The sequence below is a fragment of the Helianthus annuus genome, chromosome 5 (assembly GCF_002127325.2).
Source record: "Helianthus annuus cultivar XRQ/B chromosome 5, HanXRQr2.0-SUNRISE, whole genome shotgun sequence".
In the NCBI taxonomy this organism is placed as follows: Eukaryota; Viridiplantae; Streptophyta; class Magnoliopsida; order Asterales; family Asteraceae; genus Helianthus; species Helianthus annuus.
The window spans coordinates 176,329,667-176,349,400 of record NC_035437.2 but is presented as its reverse complement, the minus strand read 5'-3'; the positions used below and the strand labels follow the sequence as shown (position 1 = coordinate 176,349,400).

The following is a 19,734-nucleotide window of genomic DNA, read 5'->3' as shown; positions in this document are numbered from 1 at the left end:
CTACGCCCTTTCTCTATAACCAGAGCCTAACAAACTTACGTATTTTCCTATCCCCCTCTCCCAAGTAATTACTGACTCATACTTATACTATATTATTTGCACTTACCCCCTCCTAAAATAGACAATTGACAATTAGACTAGAAACTAGAACATGATTCCTATCGTGTATACATTCAAATACTTTGACAACCAACGTGCGGGCGTCAACCTAAATGTGATGCATAATTTTGGTTCGAACGTGATATGTTATAATCTTTTGGATGCACATTTTCTTTTAAAACACGTTATCAAACCTATTATTTCATTCTAGGTAAAAGATTGTCATGACAGAATCAACAACAAAAAAAAAAAAAAAAAGTCAAATTCAATCAGAGAACAAAACACTTGATTATAAACAAAACCAACTCCAAACATCAACATCCCACAATTAAATATTAGAAGGGAAAAAAAAGTAAAAACCAATTACACCAATGCGATACTGCTCTCACCACCCGGGGGCTTGCGAACGCCGCCTAAGTAGTCTCGGGACTCCGCCTTCCCATCAGCAAAAATATTGCTGCCGCTCATTTCCCGAAGCTTGGCGGAACTCAATGGTTTCTCCGCACATGGCACCGCCTCGTCTCCTTTGAAAATGTTATTCCCTGACAGCTCCGTTAGTTTTTGGTTTGGGATCTTTTTTGCGGTCTTGATCACGGATTCTTCCTGATCAAACACAAATCAATTGTAATATAAGACGTAGACGATAGTGTTTGGATGTCGTATGAAGCTCAGGTAATCCTATTTTAAAGGCTTGAGTGAATTTCAAGATGGAAAACACACATATACATACATATAAGCAGTGTTGTAAGAATCGTTATGCGCTAGTCGAACAGTACGGTACCGACTAAGGGGCTGTTTGGCAACATCTGAATGGTTAAGTGCTGAACCAGTAAGAGGTCTGAACCATTAAGTGCTCAACCAGTAAGAAATCTGAACCATTAAGTGCCTATATAATGTTCAACCGTTCAGAGGCAAATGTCTGACCAATTCAGATTGGTGGTCTTAACCATTCAGACTCTGTATAAATCTTAACCATTCAGAGGCAAATGTTTGAACCATTCAGACATCTGCTCGTAAAACAAACAGTGCTGAATCAATAAGAGGTCTGAACCATTAAGAGCCTCGTTAAGAGGTAAACAAACAGCCCCTAACTATTAATCAGGATTAACAGTGATTAATCGGATTGGGATTTTATATGTAATTTTCAGTTTTATATGTATATACACACATTTTTATATGTATTTTTTTAAGTAGACATATTTTTAACACCTACGAATATGTATATACACACATTTTTATATATATTTTTTTAAGTAGACATATTTTAACACATACGACTCATATTTTCAAGTAGATAGCATTAATCATCAGAATTTACAGGTTTTGGTCAATTTTGGCCACCGATTTTTGGCCAATTAGGACTGGATAGTCTGGATTTGACAACTGTTGATCATCTACTGATTAATTGGCCAAGAGTAAATTACGTTTTTGGCCCCTGTGGTTATATCACTTTTACTATATTAGCCCAAAATAAAAAATTTTAACATATCTGCCCCCATGGTCTCTATAACTAACCATTTTAGCCCCTAAATCTAGAGATCATGGGGGCCAAAATAGTTAGTTATAAAGACCGTGGGGGGCAAAATGGTTAGTTATAGAGACCATGGGGGCAGATATGTTAAAAATTCTTATTTTGGGCTAATATAGTAAAAGTGATATAACCACAGGGGCCAAAAACGTAATTTACTCATTGGCCAATTAGATAAAAATTAATCGGTGAACCTCCGACTAGCGATTAATCGGCAACTAACCAGAGGCTAGTCGGGATTTTTACAACCATGCATATAAGTGATATAACAAAAACTAAGATGTAAATACGTACGGTATCTGGAGCGGTTTCACCAATGGTTATAGATTCCCTCAGAGCCAATGCACGAGCAGCCAATGGGCGGGGTTGAATTTCGGGTGGTGGTGCAAATATATTATGTCCACTAAGTTCCTTGTTCTTCGCATCGGAAATCTGCTTTTTCAACCTCGCTTCGGATTCACTATCCAGCGTTCCACTTAGCTCACGTTGCTTAGCTTCAGAGATTGACTTTTTAGGAGAGACGGTTTCCTCTTCGCCAAATGATATGTGACTAATCCCCGCAACCGCTTGCTGATGAACATATCATTAGAATTAGAAGAAAAAAAAAAATAGACCGAAAAAGTAAAAACATCTCCATTTGCAATAGTATTAACATTCCACCTGATACATCCGAACGCCTGTTGGGTTTGACGGGGTGCCGTTTGCAGCATCAGTGTCTTCTTCACCATTCTCTCCACCGGCTGCAAATATACCGCTTCCGGTGATCTCCTTTAACTTGTATCCTGAAACAGGTTTCCTGAAACGAAACGCAAAAAGTTTGATTAAAAATAAATATAATAACAAACGTGCACATGATACCTTATGACGATGAAGTTTTACCAACATAAAAACCATAAAGAAGTAATTTCATCAGGTTGGCCTTTAAAGTATTGAAAAATGAAAATCCTTTCATAAAGCAACATAAATAAGAAAATGATGTGACAAACAGAACCGTCACGTCATCCCAGGCAGTGGCAGATCTAGAAAATCTTCGTAGCGGTAGCGGTAACGTTTTATAAAAAAAGCGGTAACGAAATTGAAAAAAGGTCAAAGAAATGTCGAAATTTTCCCAAAATTTACATTACAGCCGGAGGGCCAAGCGGTAGCGAAGGCTACCCCTTCCCCTAAGCAGTGGCGGATTCAGTCAGTTTTTTCACTGGGTTCCTTTTTCCAAATCATACAAGGTTTACACTACAAAAAAACGTTTTTTCTCAAATCATACAAGGTTTACACTAAAAAAAACGTTTTTTTCCAAATCGACTGGGTTCCTGGGAACCCGTAAAAAGGCTCTAAATCCGCCCCTGCCCCTAAGGTAGGTCCACCCCTGATCCCAGGTTAGTAGTTTATGTTCTGATTTTGAAAGTTCAACATAGAACTTATAGAAAACAATAACAGGTACAACCATTTTTAGTATTATAGTTCCAAGGTTCGCTTTTCTTCATTAGGCTTCTAATAGTTCATCAAGTTATCCATTTTTGTGCTTAAACCATAACAACAGTTACACAAGAAACTATACTATTTTCAAACTCAACCCTAGAACTTAAACAATTTCAAAACTCAAATTAAACTAAACTAAACTTTGGACATACTAATTAACCCTGTAACTCCATAAAATACAAAGTCATCTAGAAAAATAATCCAGTCTCAATTAAGATTTATATAACTGGTCATGGTTTTATCTAAAAACAACTATTTTCTTGTAAATATTATGCATTTTAATAGCATTTTTATTACTTACAAACAATATTACATTGGACGAGGTGGGTAACAGTTTCAACAACGATGGACTATTAGAATGGTAGACACCAGGTCGATTACCGGAAATATGGAAGGTCAGTATTACCTTAATATCGTATTTTATTATAATTAAAAAAATCAAAATTTTAAGATAATGCAAACCGGTTCAACAGTTTGAACCGGCAGAACCGCATTTACCGCCGGTACATAAGATGTACCGTACTTGGGTTTTACCGGCCTTTATCGTACCGAATCCATATCCGGTATCTGGTTTAACCGGTATAACCAGCCGGTTCATACCGGTATTTAAAACATTGAATATGACCTCCTTTATCATTTTGAAAATATATATAAACGGCTTTCCCCTGTTTTTTAGGTAACACACATCATCAATTTGACTTTTAGATCCGAGATTATTTGTTTACAGGTTTGACTCTAATGTCTAATTTCAAATTCTGTCACTAAATTCTGACTCACAATCAATAAACAAAACGTAAATTGAACATTATCTTTGAAATAAATATAATAATCAGTAGATAGATAGATCTCAGACCTTTTGTTCAAACTCTCAACTTCTTCATCAGTAACCTGACCTCCAAACACGACCTTACTGATTCCATCCGACGGCTGCAGATCAATTCATCAAACAAACTAAACATTAATCGCAAGTTAACGAATAATGATGACGAAAAATATCGATAAGTGAAACTAAAACGCAGATTAACAAAAACATAATGCAGCAAAGCATTGATAAGTGAAATTTAAACACATGTTAGATCGAAATTATTTCGATAAGTGAAGCTTAAAGGCAGATCAACTCAAAATGATGAAGAAAAAAAATCGATAAGTGAAAATTTAAAAATAAATCATGAAGAAAAACATCGATGAGTGAAAATTTAAACACAGATTAACGCAAAATGATAACAAAAAACATCGATAAGTGAAATTTAAACGTATATTAGCTCAAAATGATAAATAATTAACGAATAATGATGTAGAAAAACATCTATAAGTGAAGTTTAAACGTAGATTAAGAAAAAAATAATGAAGAATTAACGAAAACGCAGATTAACAAAAATTAACGAGGAATTAACTCGTAATGACGAAGAAAAACATCGATAAGTAAAATTTAAACGCAGATTAACAAAAAGTAATGGAAAAAACGTCGGTTAGTGACACTTAAACGCAGATTAACTCAAAATGATGAAGAAAAACATCTATATGCGAAACTTAAACGCAGATTCACTCAATATGAAGAACGAAAACATCGATAAGTGAAATTTAAACGCAGATTAAGAGAAAATGATGAAGAAAAACATGAAAAAGTGAAATGATACCATGTGAGAACGGGCGGATGATCGAGGAGCAGAGCCGGAAAGTGAATCGGCGGGAGGATTTTCCGACCAGGTCAACAGATCTGCGGTGGAAGTGTGAGGTTTTCTCACCGGCGTCTTCTTCTCCATTTTTCCGGTTTCCAGAATGTTCGTTCTAACGGAGATCTAAAACGACGGCGTTTTGTTTAGTTATCTTCTGCTGTGGTGCTACTGTTTCAAGTGGCTAGTTTTTTCAAATATCGTTACAGTAGAATCAAACCATCTAAACTCCACCTCTCTTGTTATTTATATTGTCTAATAGTTATGTTTTTGGTCCTTCTACTATACGTAAGCTTTCAGTATTGGTTTCTAAGTTCCATTTGTATTGTATTTTATTTTTGTACAATATGTTTTATGTCATAAATTGATTTGGGTGTGTATTTTATGCATAATTATAACTAAAAAAGAGAGTCTGACATAAATTTTTATAATTAAAATGCAATTGTATTATATACGATTGTGTTTTTACAGTAAAATTTTAATTTTAATATCTTAATTTGCGAAAAAAATAAAATTTTGAAAATTTGGGTTAAACAGGTCATGTTCAGGTCAAACCGCTAATATTCGGGTCGTGTTCGGGTTCATATGTATAACATGATTTTCAGGTTTGGGTTCGTATAAATTTTGGGTTTACGTCGAACTCGACCCGTTTAGCACCTCTAATTAACGATCAAGGCAACTTGCTTGTAGTTAACTATGACATAAGGGGGTTTTATGCCTTTATTGTAGCAATCTTGTTGAATGAAGTTAGCAATCGGGGGTTTTATACTTTTATTGTAGCAATCTTGCTTGAATGAGGTTAGCATACTTTTTGATGATTTATGTGGGTTTTAACGATAACTAGAATTGAGACCCGCTGCAATGCGGCGGGGATTCTCTAGTTATGACTAAGTCGATTTAGGACCCGCAAGTTATGTTAAACCTGTCAAACGGGGAAAAATAGACGATGTAAAAACGTTCACCCACACCCGCACGTTGCGTCATGTTAACTCGCAAAATTTAGAATGAAACAGAAAAAAGTTAAATCAAAGACGCATGCTGCGATGCATTAAGTCACAAAATTTAGAACCAAGCATAAAGCGAAAAATTTGCGGAAAATGAAAACTGTAAAGGAACAAAGTTGAAAGTAAAAAAAGATGTGAGTATAGATTGCAAAAGATAAAAAAAAATTGGTTAAAAGTAAAAAAACAAATAGTTTTCGGTTAAAAGTAATTTATGAAATACTTTTGGTTGAAAAGTAAAAAAAAAATCAATTTTTTTTTGGAAACCCCCAAAGCCAAGGTTACGACAACCATATGCATAACGGTTTTTTCTTTGGAAAACCCCCAAAGCACACGCCGCGTTGCGGCGGGGCGTAAAACGGTGTCAAATAGTACTAATGTCACACAACGGTTATCGACCACCAACACTGACTCGACTTAGGGTCTGCGTGTTGCGACGAACCTGTCAAACATGAAAAAATAGAGGTAAAAACGTTGAACCACACATGTACGTTGCGTCGTATTAACTTGCAAAATTTGAAACAAAACATAAAAAAGTTGAACCACACTTGTACGTTGCGTCGTATTAACTCGAAAAATTAAGAACTATACATAAATGAAAATTTGCCAAAGATGAAAAAGTAAAAGTGACAAAAGTTGTGAAGTCAAATTGCAAATAATGAAAAGTTTTGGGTTAAAGTTAAAAAAAACAAATTATGTAGGGTTGAAATTGTAAAAGGTAAAAACCTTTGGGTTAAAAGTAATGAAAAGTTTGGTTTAAAGTTAAAAAAACAAATTATGTAGGGTTAAAATTGTAAAAGGTAAAAACCTTTGGATTAAAATTAAAAAATCAATTTTTTTTTGAAAAACTCTTAAAGCACATGTTACAAGTGGTTATACACAAAAAGTTTGCTTATTTATATATGGAATAATTTTAAGACAGAAATTACAATGGAAAGAAATGTATATTTTTTTAACAATCAATAGAACTAATCCCAAGCACTCTTGGGACACTCATTTGACCAAACGGAGTACTAGGACGGTAATCCGAGTTCACCACCAATTCCAGGGAAAACCCGATAACCCACCTACTCGTAGACTTGACAGTGAAATTACCGGTAAAACTCGTTTGACTCAAGGATTAAACCCAAATTTTCCTTAGCATCCTATAAATGTATCTTAAACTTGTGTATAAATATAAATAAGTTTGCTTTTTTATTAAATGAAGTGGGCTTATTCTTGTTGGATTAAATCTATATGATAGATGATCAAATCTAGAAGTAATGGGTAGTGATCTATTGGAAAAGACAAATCCTTTAAAATACCTAGGTTGGGAAGGGAAAGTTTTGGGTTCAAGTACCACAGATGACAGGGGATTAAAAAAATTGGTCGTTAAAAAAAATGATCAAATCTAGAGTTTCTGTTCTTCCATCCTTACATCTTATGTTCACACTTTTTTTTTTCACTCTATCTCTCTCCTGTTTAAACTATATAAGTGGTATAAGTTGATCATTGATGTTGCTTTAATTAAGTATATTTTTATTTATGTTTAGTATATAACTATTTTTGAAGTTAAATGGTTTAATTTTGAATGTAACAATACAAAATCAAATGCAATATATGTTTACTGTTAGCTTCAATTTATACTAACATGATAATCAATTATTATAGTATCAAACATGTTATGATTATATACTAGTTAATAAATAATATTTTTAAATACGTAATGTTTTTTTTTTTTGAACAAGTGATATAAGTTTTTTATATATTCATTATTATTTATTTTTGTAATTATATAATCATATTACTAGTTACTAACTCGAAATAATAAGATAGTGGGGGTGTAAAAACCAATTCATCGAGCTAACTGTATTGTATTAAGGCCAATGTGAGGTTATCGCTTATTTGGTATAGGCTCTTGTCTCTTAGTGAAAGATATTTATTGGTTTAGTCTCAAACATGGTTGTAAAACAAGGTTTTTAGGGCCGAGTACTTTCAAGTAATCGCTACAAGGTATGTTATCGATGCGACTTTCTTCAACTCCGCTTAATTACTCTGAATCGATCAAACGCGGTCAATCTTGGCCAGAATCAGATCTAGTAGGTCAACTCAGGTCGAGTTTGACTAAAAGGAAACAAAACATAATTTCTACGCCTATCATTTTAACGTATTTTGTTATAAATATTAGTAAATAAATGTTCTTTGACCTAAATTTAATTTCCGAGAACTAATTTTTTTATAATTTAACACGTCCGAGTACTCTATGCCTAGGCCGAGTATTCTCAACTCACCGATTAATCGATTAGGGAGCGTCTAGCCACTTTTGCCACCGTTTCCTAAATAAAGTGTAGGTTAAGATTTATTTGGTGTAATTTAGGTGAAACTTTTAACATTAATGACCGTATTGTTTTTTAAAAAACTTGGATAAAATGTGTACGATTGAAAATTCTTGTAGCCGCACTTGATAAAAGTGTATTGTTTGAGGGCAAAATGTAATTTAGAAAAAAATAAGTATTCTCGATCACTAAATGTACAGTTGGCAGTGGAGTGCTAAATTTTGAAAATTTGTTCCGCCTCTTTGGGGCTTTTTGGGGAGCATGTGCATCTTGATGGAATGGCACGTGCCCACTGCCAGATTTGTGTCCCCATACTTTTTTCTTTTCCTAAACTGCCCTTGTTCTATTTACATTCTTACAAATTGGTTGGTCCTTTTTCTCCTTCAATGTAATTAAACTTGAATATAAGGTTTATTATAGTTGTTACTAGGTTATAACTCCGTGCAATACACGTGTTAAATAAATGTAATTTTATATATTAAATAATAAAAAATATATTTTTAAAACCTCGTTTATTACACAGGTTGAATAAATGTAATTTTATATACCAAATAATAAAAAATATATCTATAAAAATAATTTTATATATTAACTAATAAAATGTTATATCTTTAAGAAACTTGTGTATTGTACGGGTTAAGTAAATTTAATTTTATATATTAAATAATGAAAAAGTTACATTTTTAAGAATCTCATGTATTGTACGGGTTGTGCACATGTGATTTATATACCAATCAATAAAAAGTTATATCTTATTATATCTTTATAAACCCTGTGTATTATAAAACCTTTGGACTAAACTGGCAACATGACCCAAACCACAGGGACTAAAATGACATTTAACTCTTTACATTATATTAATTTATATTTAGTGTACGTCTTTTGTTAATGTCAAGATAATATTATCTCCTATACGAATTGTTTAAATTTAATTTTATAATTATCTATTAGTTAATATTAATTATCTATAATTTTATATTTAGATGGCTCCAATGAGTGACATGTGTCCTAAAATTGGTTTCCTTTATTATATAGGTATAGATTCGTAATATGGATGTGTTATGAGAAATTTGTTTTAGTTATTTAATATACCATAAATAGTTGGGACCAACCTAAGCTTCGTAAACAAATGCATAATGGCGATTTAACCCACTTATTATGAGGAGTTTGACTCTTTCAAGAGGAATTAGGATCTACGTTAACCAACCTGATCTATAACCCTTTAAGTCGAAATATAAAATAGGTGATTCTTTGATACATATCTAAGATCGAGGTTTCTAAATCTTTAGGGGTTTGGTTTTACTCTATAAATCACAGTTCAAAAAAAAAAAAAAAAAATAGTCATGGTCGGCCCTAAAGGAGTTCCAGGTGAGCGACCAAACAAGTCCCAAATTTGCTTCCTTGTGTTAGATATATATTGAATCTAATTGTTATTTTTAGGAATTAAACACAAAACTAATGATGCAAGAAATGTTTTAAAAACCGGTAAATACCGGCAAGTTATACCGGTATTACCGTTTCCAGATGTAAATCTGGTATGAAACACCCCGGTAAATAAATGAAACGGCGTAAGGTTTGTACCAACGGTAAAATCCGGTATACCGGTTTGAAACGTATTGGCCCAGGGTTATTTTAGTTTGGGTTGCTACTTATTTTTATTATATATGTTACTTATGTTACGTATTTTTTATATATTATGATTATTCGTAACTAAAAGTTCTTATTTAATATTGTATGAAACGAAAATAGTTATCCTCTAGTTGATGAGGATGACGATAATATTGAATTTCATCTTTTATGCGATCGTGAACTTGATGTATTCAACAATCAAATGGCTTAAACATATCGTACAACTTTCATTAAAAGAGCTTGTTGGAAAATTGAATGATTTTCGATTATCTGTTGGATTATTTTTTATTATGGATTACTTTTGGATAATTTTTTAATATGTAATCATGCATTTTGGGATTAACTTTTGAGTTGATGTTGTAATTTATGAAATTATAGAGTTAGCTAGTCAACCCGGTTAAACTGCTCGGTACTACCGGGTTCAACCGATTGAACCATTTTTAGCCTAATCCGGTTTGATTTAAAAACCAGATTTTAAAACATTGGATGTAAGAGTTGATAAGATTCTCTCCATGCCACATGCGAGGTCCGGGATTCGAGATTTGGCTGTTCCACTTTATTTTTCGCTCATTGCTCCTCTACTTCATTCTATTTGTGAGGCTGGAAGGTATGGTTTAGATCATCCCCAAGGGGATGGACCGCCACGTAAGCGGGTGTGAGGATGGGTCTAAAGGGGATGGACCTAAGGGGTGGGGGATGAGCCCCTTTATATATATGTATGTATGTATAGGTGTGAGAGGGAGTGAGGACCGGCTTGGGGGGCCACTGGCGGACGAAGAAGACGCCCCTAGGGCGGCGACGGAGCATGGGGTGGGGGAGCCGGGGCGGCTGTGGAGGGATGGACCGGAGCCGACCCCCATACCTTCTAGTCTGATTCATGAACCCCACATTTCCTAACCAACAAACTAAGAGATAACTCATCTCTATAAACCTAACCAACAAACTAAGGTGGTGTTTGTTTTTTTGAAAAAGTACTTCACAACCTCTTTTGTCTTCTCCACGCAGACCACGCGCAGACGTAGAGGTCTGCAGCCTGTTTGTTTTTTGAAAGAGGTTTCATTAAAAAACCTCTTCCCCACCACTTCCTCGTGCAGACAAGGCTCAACATCTTCATTCCTCTTCTCCAATCCTCTAACAGATAGCTCATCCCTATAAATAAAGAATTTCGGTATGTAACTCAAGTACTACTTAGGGGGTGTTTGGTGTTTTGTTTTCAAAATAGATTTTGCTTTTCCAAAACTGCGTTTTGAAAAAGCATGTAGGTACATGCTTCTCCAAAACTACGTTTTGGAGGCAAATAATCACTTTTTCATCCAAATCCTTTTTTAGATTATTTATGTTTTACAAACGCAATAATCAAATAATCAATTCAAAACGTAATCCTAAAGACCCTCTTAAACTCGAATTTAAAAGGGTAAACAAGTTTAATTAGTTCGTAATGGTTTTTTTACATAAATAAGGCAGAAGTGTCATTATTTAAAGATATTTTTTGTTTTAATTGTTATTTTGAGAAAGTTTTGTGCCAAAGTAATAGAATAGGAAAGTTTGGACGGCAACTTAAAGTCAAGAAAAGGAGGAAGAGGGTAATTATGTAACTTCATGTTTGTAATGTTAACGTATAAGGTACCTAACGTAGGGATAAAGGTTTGTATTATCCCCTGCCGTTACGCTTGCCCAAATATAACGGATATATTTGATATTATAGCTTTTAAATTTTATTTAAAACATCATATCATCATAAATGATATATAAAACCAAGAGATGACTTAAACAATTATATTTTTCATTTTAATGTAATTACCTAATCTTTTTGTTCTCATATGTTCTTGTGAGTTGTGACTTTCAATAATATTTTACTGAACAAATTTATCAAGTTATAATTATTAAGGCTTTATATATAATAAGTTGATATAATCATAAATTTATTTAGAGTTGTGTTCTTCATAAAAATATTATAGTGAACAATATATATTCTCCTTTGCAAATTTATAAATATGGAGCATTACTATTTGTCACACCAATAAGAAAAACACCATTCATGATTAAATCCATATTAAGTTAAGACAACATTAAGTAAGATTACATTGCCCATACCTATAACATTTGAGAGAAATATTCGGGTATGAGATTACTCATAAACTTTTATATAGGTTTTGAACGGTATAGTATTATGTGATACCCGTTTGATTGTAAGGACCATTTACCCATATTAAATTTATTAATATATTATATAATCATAGAAATATATAATAATTAGTGTTTGAAGTTAGAAACTTGAATTTAATTAAAGTATAGAGTTATCATAAGTATAATTAATCATATAATATTTGAGGTCAGCTTTTTAGACAAGTGTTAGATTGGGGTTTGGGTATACGTGATAGACGCGAGCATACACACGGATACCCACCCGTTACCTATTTGTATACACATACACCCGATGGTTATTGAGTAATGGGTACCCGATGATTATAAGACATTGTTTTATAATCGAATATGAGATTGAAATTATCAAAACCCAACTCGTTATTATCCCTAGTTGAGTGTCGTTCACATAGTCTTGGTCCCTTTACATCCCCCGCCCACATGCGTTATGACAAATGATTCGGTTAAAAGATACAATGGAATCCTTGTTGTCTTGCCAAAAAAAGAGTGTGAACGACACGATTGTCAATTACTTTTCGTACAATTGTCAATTTGGATAAGTTGGGTACAATTGTATACAAATGAATGAATGAAGTGGAAACCCTTATGCCACATGTTTGCCTATGAATCTTGTGTGTATGTATGTACGTACGTCTATAAGTATTCATTATTATTATACACATTGCTTGAGAACATTACTAGTATAAATTTTAAAGCCAATTGCTTGAGAACATTACTAATATAAATTTTAAAGCAAAAAAATATACGTTTTTTGCAGGTAACCATCGACAAGATCGAAAACAACTTCCGGTGAGCAACTTTTTCACACTTTGGTTCCGCCCATGGATCCGACAAGTTCAGAGGTAATGTAATTCATTCTAAGGGGTAATGAAATACAAAAAAAAAAAAACCCGTAAAAAATAAAAATAAAAATACACTTCGTGGTCCGCCCCTGAGAATGTTGTAATTTATTGTTTTCTAGTTATAAGAAAATCATGGACCTCTTAATTATTTAACAATATGATGAACGACGGTATTACACATAAGATAGAAACTCAAAATAGAAGTGATAAATTAGATGAATACTTCCGCAACGAAGAGAGAAGCTCTGGGGGCGATAATCGTGGTTATATGGTGGATCGTTTGGAAGGTTAAGAATGATGCGGTCTTCTCAAACATTCGAATAGGAAGAGCTACGTTATTTGATGACATTGTGCACTTTTATTTTCTTTGGTATTCAACTAGGAATAGGAAATGTAAGATTTCATGGATAGAGTGGCTACAAACCCTCTATTATTCATGTAATTTTACTTGTTTTGTTCGTTTAGCTTCTTGCAAGTTGTTTTCTTTAAGATAAATTACATCAAGCATGATAAAACCCTAATAGGATGTGTATTTTGAATTATTTGAAAGTAGTGCTAAACACTACATGTAAGTGTTTTTTTATAGGTGACGTTGTTTTGTCACATTCAACACTATATTTTGCGTTTTCATATTGTTTTAGCCGCCTTTTATATATTTACGTTATGCATCATAATTATTTTTTTTATAAGATTCAATGGTTTCGAGCTTAAAACTCTCACCAATTGGTTTATCCATCACTAGTCACATCTTTGTTGGTGGCTCGTACTCCCCTTAAACATGTTATGGAAAATCCGGTAACCCACAAGTATAAAATAGCGAAAAAAATGTTAAAAGCATAAACAAGGCTATGGTCTATGAGTCGATCAGAACTTCTTGAGGCCCATTTAAGTTATAATAAATCTGGATCAGGCGTATCAAATAAATTGGTATTAACAAAATGGGCTGATTGCACCAATTAAAGAAATCTAGTATTAACAAAATGGGCTGATTGTACAAAATAAAGAAATCTAGCAAATAGCAATGGGCTCATTTGGGCTGCTTTATAACATAAGGGTTTTACTTTCCTTTCACAATATTAAAAAATATATATATATATTTCTGTTCAATAATATAAAAGGAGTAATATCATAAAATAATAAAACCCTCCAATTTTTGTTTGTCAAAATCTTTAGAAAAAATTAAAGAGTAAATTGCCAAAATCGTCCATGAGATTTGGACATGTTTGCCATTTTCATCAAAAACAACTTTTTTGTACAACAGAGTCCTTCACTTTCGTCATTTTCATCCAGACTTCTAATTTGCTTTATTTTTCTATCAAACATTTGGATGAAAATGAAAAAAAAAAAAACTCCCAAATCTCAGGGACGATTTTGGCAAAAAAAAATCGGACGTTTAGATGAAAATTGCAAAAAATCCCAAAAGTGAAGAACTATATAGTACAAAAAAGTTGTTTTGAATGAAAATGACAAACATATCCAAACCTCAGGGACGATTTTGGCAATTTACTCAAAATTAAAATATATGTGAGAAATTTGAAAAATCTTACCAACCATCCCTTAAAACAAGTTAAAACTTAATAAAGTGACGTTATAACTTATAAGTATGCAAAAAACGTTGATGCAGACACATTTTTCTATCATCTAAGGTTATACGAACAAGCACAGTATTCACGTTCATTAGTCTACATAATAAGTCATCGGTATATTTCTATGTACATTGTTTTCACATATGACTTTATATGTAATGTATTCATTAAAATTAATTTTTTTAATCTTAAGTTCAAAGACTATTTCGTACGATGCAAAAGGTTATATTGTTTTATGAAATTTATCAAATAATAATTAAGGAAAAGCAGCGTATGCGCCAATTCTTTTAGTGTGTTTTTCATAAAAACGTAAAATAAAAAAGTTGTTTAATAGTAAGATTTTAAAAGATCGTTACAAGGTATGTTGTATACCATTTATATATCATTTTTGTATTAAAACTGATATATGTGGTATGTTATATACCGTTTATATATCATTTGTATTAAAACTGATATATGACTTAATATTGAGTCACACTCAAAGTGTCTATAGTCTATAGATTAAAAATCTGATGATAAAATGTTGTCATAATTTAAACTTTTTAGTGAAAAATGATCTTTCAAGATGAAAATAATTATATGTCAGGTCACATAAACCCACAAATACCGGCCCGAATCAATACTGGGAACGGTAATAGGTGGGTCAAGTGGCGGTTGGTGGGCCTGGTTCTTTAACAACTTGGGTCAGGAGTAAAAAATATGTCAAATTAATTGTAAAATAACATTAGGGATTATGGGTCAGGACTAAAAAATATGTCAAATTAATTGTAAAATAACATTAGGGATTATAAAATAGGGGAAGGTTAACGTATAATAGTCCCTTAACGTGCGAAGCGTACGCGAGTAAATTACGGATGTTGGTTACAAATCTCCGTTTGTTATTCTTCTTCATGGGATATTGACCCTTGGATTCTTTACAAAAGATCAACCACTAGACGATTTTCTTTTTCGATCTTTGTGTTTATGTTGATCGACCACCTTTCGTTCTTCTTCGTCCACAAACATGTCTCTATAGTCTATACACACGCATTTACTTCGCACATTTTTTTTGCTTATGAGTTGGCTTGTCAAGCCGCTGGCTCAACCGAGTTCAAGGTAAAATTTTAATCTTGATAAAGAGTATTTAAGTTGAGCCAACTCATTTAGCCTTAACGAAAAAACTCAACCGGCTTGGCTTGCTGGTTAAGAAACCTATACATGATACTCTCACCATGCCTAACTCAGTAGACTTGAATTTTTTTTTTCTTTTCGAAGTCTTTTTCCATTTTTTGTAAGACATTTTATAAACAAGACAAAGACCAAAATTCTTTTTCTCTTTTTTCTAAGTCCTTTTCTATTTTATTTGTATTACATTTTATTATCAAGACCAAGACTTTAACTTTTAAAGAAATAATATTAAATGACAATAACTATTTTAAGCATAAATTACACAAATCGTCATATTTATTGTTCAAAATTACAGATTTCATTTATAATCAACATAACTTAAAGATCGCATTTACTAAAGTCTAACATAATAGAGTAAACTTCCTTTTTGCTCCTTGTGGTTTGGTCATGTTAACGATTTTGCTCCAATAGTTTAAAATAGCCATTTTCCTCCCTGATCTTTCGAGTTTGTCGTCAGTTTGCTCCCTAATCTTTCGAGTTTGTCGCCAGTTTCCTCCCTGATGGAGTTAGAGGCTCGGAGCAAAATGAAGATAAGTTAGAAAAATCATGGAGGAAAATGAATATTTTTAAACTATTGGAGCAAAACAGTTAAAATGACCAAACCACAGGGAGCAAAACGGAAGTTTACTCTTTAAAATATGTTTTTTAATTTAACGACTAACACACACATCATTCTAATTTTACTTCTAATTCTACATCCCTCAACCACTCGAGAAGAAACGCCTTTTCAACATACCTTGAGATTGCACGACCCTTGGGCCTACACACGTACAAGTCTTTTCTAAATAAATCTACAAATAGTGTCATCCCTTTATATATCTTATGATCTTTTTGTATTTATTAATACAAAAGGACATGGTAAAGTCCTATGTCCTATGTCACATGTGTATCATGATCACATATCCTTGTTATGAAAATTTTGAGATTAAAATAGAGATTTTGATAGATGAGGGGTCTAGTTGTAACATGTTTAGAAGCTTAGGGTCTGCCTATGATAAATTGCAAACTGCCTCATTATGCTAACGTCTAAACGGGTGGGAGGCAAGTTTACAAGTGGGGTGGGTCCACCTAACGTTACACGTGGCAATTCCTCCTTAACTGACGGATGTTGTTGTGTGGTCCCTTTTCTATTGGATTCACTATCAAATCTTCTGATGACATCATTTACTACGTCATACTGTTAGAATTTTTTTTTTCTCTCGAACAGCAAACAAAATTCTAAGTTGCGAAAAATTGAGATTTAGGGCTGTTTGGTAGCCTCTTAATAACCATTCAGATTCTACCTTTTAATTGTTTAAAACCTCTGAATAAATAAGAGGTAACCTCAAGTCTGAATGGTTAAGAGGTAACCTCTGAATGATAAATTATGACATATCACATTCTTCTACCTTCTCATTGGTAAAAGTCTTAATGGTTCCATTAAGAGGTAGCTTCTTAATGACCATTCAGAGGCTACCAAACAGCCCCTTAACATGCTTGTTCAGTGGTTAAAAGGTTTGTTTCTTTAGCGGAGACGTGGGTTTGATTACTGTTTAGATCATTTTCAAGAGATATCTGCATGAAAGGACGAATCGGGACTTTAATTCCGGTTCGAACCTGATGCGGGCGAGGGTTTACTGATTCTATCCGGTTCCTGGGCATCAAGGGGGCACAGTCTCATGACATTCGAGGAGTCGACCCTTGGACATAACCCCCAGCAGGGTGGGTTTACACATGATTTGTTGTTAAAGAGAAAGTTTGAGAAAAAATGGACATAATACGAAACAGGATGAGTTTACATGTGAGATTAATTTGCCGTTATAAAAAAAGTAATACTAGTAATAAATGACTGTTATTGGTTTTTTTTTTCTCTCGAACAGCAAACCATTTTTTTAAACTACATAACTCCACACATGTTCACATCTACAAAATCAACAAGGGCACAAATAAACCAAACGCATAGGTGTATACATTTTGATGACTATTGAAATCTTTGGCAGGTAGTTAGATTATCAAAAGTTTAACATAATAACATAACTATCAAACGCATAGGTTACAAAAAGGACTCGTTTAAAATAATGTGTAGACTTTTCCTCATTTTTGGGAGATAATTAAAAATGTAGTAATTACATAAAAACCCATTTGCAAAAATATAAAAAAGAACTTTCTTTTAAACTATTCTTAACTTTCACCATTCTAAATAATATTGATTTGACCATTATGTGTAGTGGTTAAACAAAATGCCCCCACCATGTGGCATTATTCGACACGTGGCAGTCCAGTTAGCATGGGGCGTTATTGCAAAAGTGGCATAGTGGGAATAATGCTTGATAATGCCCCTTCCAATCATTAAATAAAAAAAAAAGCTAACTATTTTCTCATTGGTGGGTCAACCCAGTCAACCATTTCACAAACCATGTTAGGCGTTTTATATATAATGCCCCACCAATTTTTTTTTTCAAAAATAATACCCTATAATACCCTATGTAATAGGGAAGGGGGCGTTTTTTTTGCCATATAATGCCCTGTAATGCCCCACTTACACATGGTCTAAATAATATTGATTTGACCGAACATCATAGTGAATTTCATGTAATTTACCATCTTTACCATTAATGGGAAACAACAAACAAGATAGAGGTGATATTTTCTTGCACTTTGATCCTCTTTTATTTTCATTTTCCCATCAAATATAAAGTGATAAAAGAGGGTAAAGATTGAGGGGATAACGGGGCACAAGTGGGGTCTTTGAGATCATGTTGGTGCTTTTAAGGTAGACAAATATTTCTCCTTTTTTTTTTATTTTGGAATAATCAGTAAAAGTAAAAAAAAAAATGAAAAAATGGTTAGGTTTGCATACATAACCACATCTCACAATGTAAAATTACTTGTTCCACCAATGTTCTCAAATCCAAACTTAGTGAGATGTCATCTACATGAATCAAAATAATTGAAACCTACAAAATCACATAATAATTAGTAGATTAGTGATATGTCATCTACATGAATCAAAATAATTGAAACTTACAAAATCACATACTAATTAGTAGAGCTTTGATACCATTTGACAAGGTTTAGAGATCTATAATTGTCTCAACACGATGGCAGAATTGTGTAATACCAAGAAACAAAGCAAAACAAAAAACAAACGCATTTAATGTAGCAATAATTTATAGAACATATCTATAGATTCTTAACATAACTCCCTTTACCTCATGATAGTGCATGTGCAACCACAAATTATAAACTCAAGAATCAATGTATTTGCATATAGTGTGCTTTGCTATTTAACATCCCATACATCTTTAATCGTAACTCATACGTCATGCGCTAGCCTTCGTACGTCACTCATATATGCATAACTTCTATCAAATCCATATTTTGCGCTCCACGATATGCCCCAAAAAAACATGTGAGACATTACTTCCGAAAAAAAAAATCAAAACCAAACATATTGTGTTTTTTTTTTTTTTAAAAGAGAACTTCATTAAACAACGCCAAACCTCAAACCGAAGTGGCTGCAAACAAGCTACGTCAAAACAAATTTATACCAATAACCCAAGAAATAATTGACAAATCAAATGACAATAATATCAAATGCTTATATGATTCCGTGAATTGATGCTACCTTTTGAAGCAATGGTAATGGACAATGAAAAGCAACAATGAATGCATAATCATTTCACTATCATGATTGAGAAAAACACGATTATTCACCATGTTTAAAAGAAAGGCCCACTCAAGACCATTCATTTCCAATGAGAATCTCACATGCCTTAACTTCTCCGCCATTAGTATTTTTTTAAAGGTGTGAATTGTTTGCGAATGTCGAGAGATCTAGGATATGTTGTCTTAATCGGGTCTGCGTTTGAGAGCCCCCTCACACAATAGATCCCCAATTTAAACTCCTTGAGAAACCTCTATCACCCAGACTCAAACTTGAGACCTGGAGGAGAAAACTCAACTAGGCCCACCATAGGTGGAACTTAAATACCCGTGGTCACTAGTAGAGCACTAATGATGGTTTTTCCGCCATTAGTATTTAGTGTAGGTTATTTATTTTTAAATTTTTAATTTTTAATTTGGAAAGTATAAATTATTTATGCATTGAACAAGTAAATTTATAATTACTTTACTCTTTAAAGTCTTTGACTAATATGTTTTTAATTTATTAACTTTTTTTAAATTATGATTAAAACTAATAAGGTTTAATACATTTCAACTTGTAATTTTCACTGCACCCATGCTCAAACTTTCGTGGCTAAGATGAGCTACA

At 33.1% G+C, this 19,734-nt stretch overlaps 1 protein-coding gene across 1 annotated transcript; it reads right to left on the bottom strand.

Moving 5' to 3' along the window:
• Window positions 1-343: 343 nt before the first annotated feature.
• On the bottom strand, window positions 344-5,055 carry LOC110942367. The gene is made up of 5 exons (XM_022184127.2): window positions 4,741-5,055; window positions 3,957-4,030; window positions 2,288-2,423; window positions 1,922-2,197; window positions 344-702 (listed from the first exon to the last, which is right to left on the bottom strand). The coding sequence occupies exons 1-5, from the start codon at window positions 4,864-4,866 to the stop codon at window positions 463-465; spliced, it is 852 nt and encodes a 283-aa protein (XP_022039819.1). The 5' UTR covers window positions 4,867-5,055; the 3' UTR covers window positions 344-462.
• Between the last annotated feature and the right edge of the window lie 14,679 nt (window positions 5,056-19,734).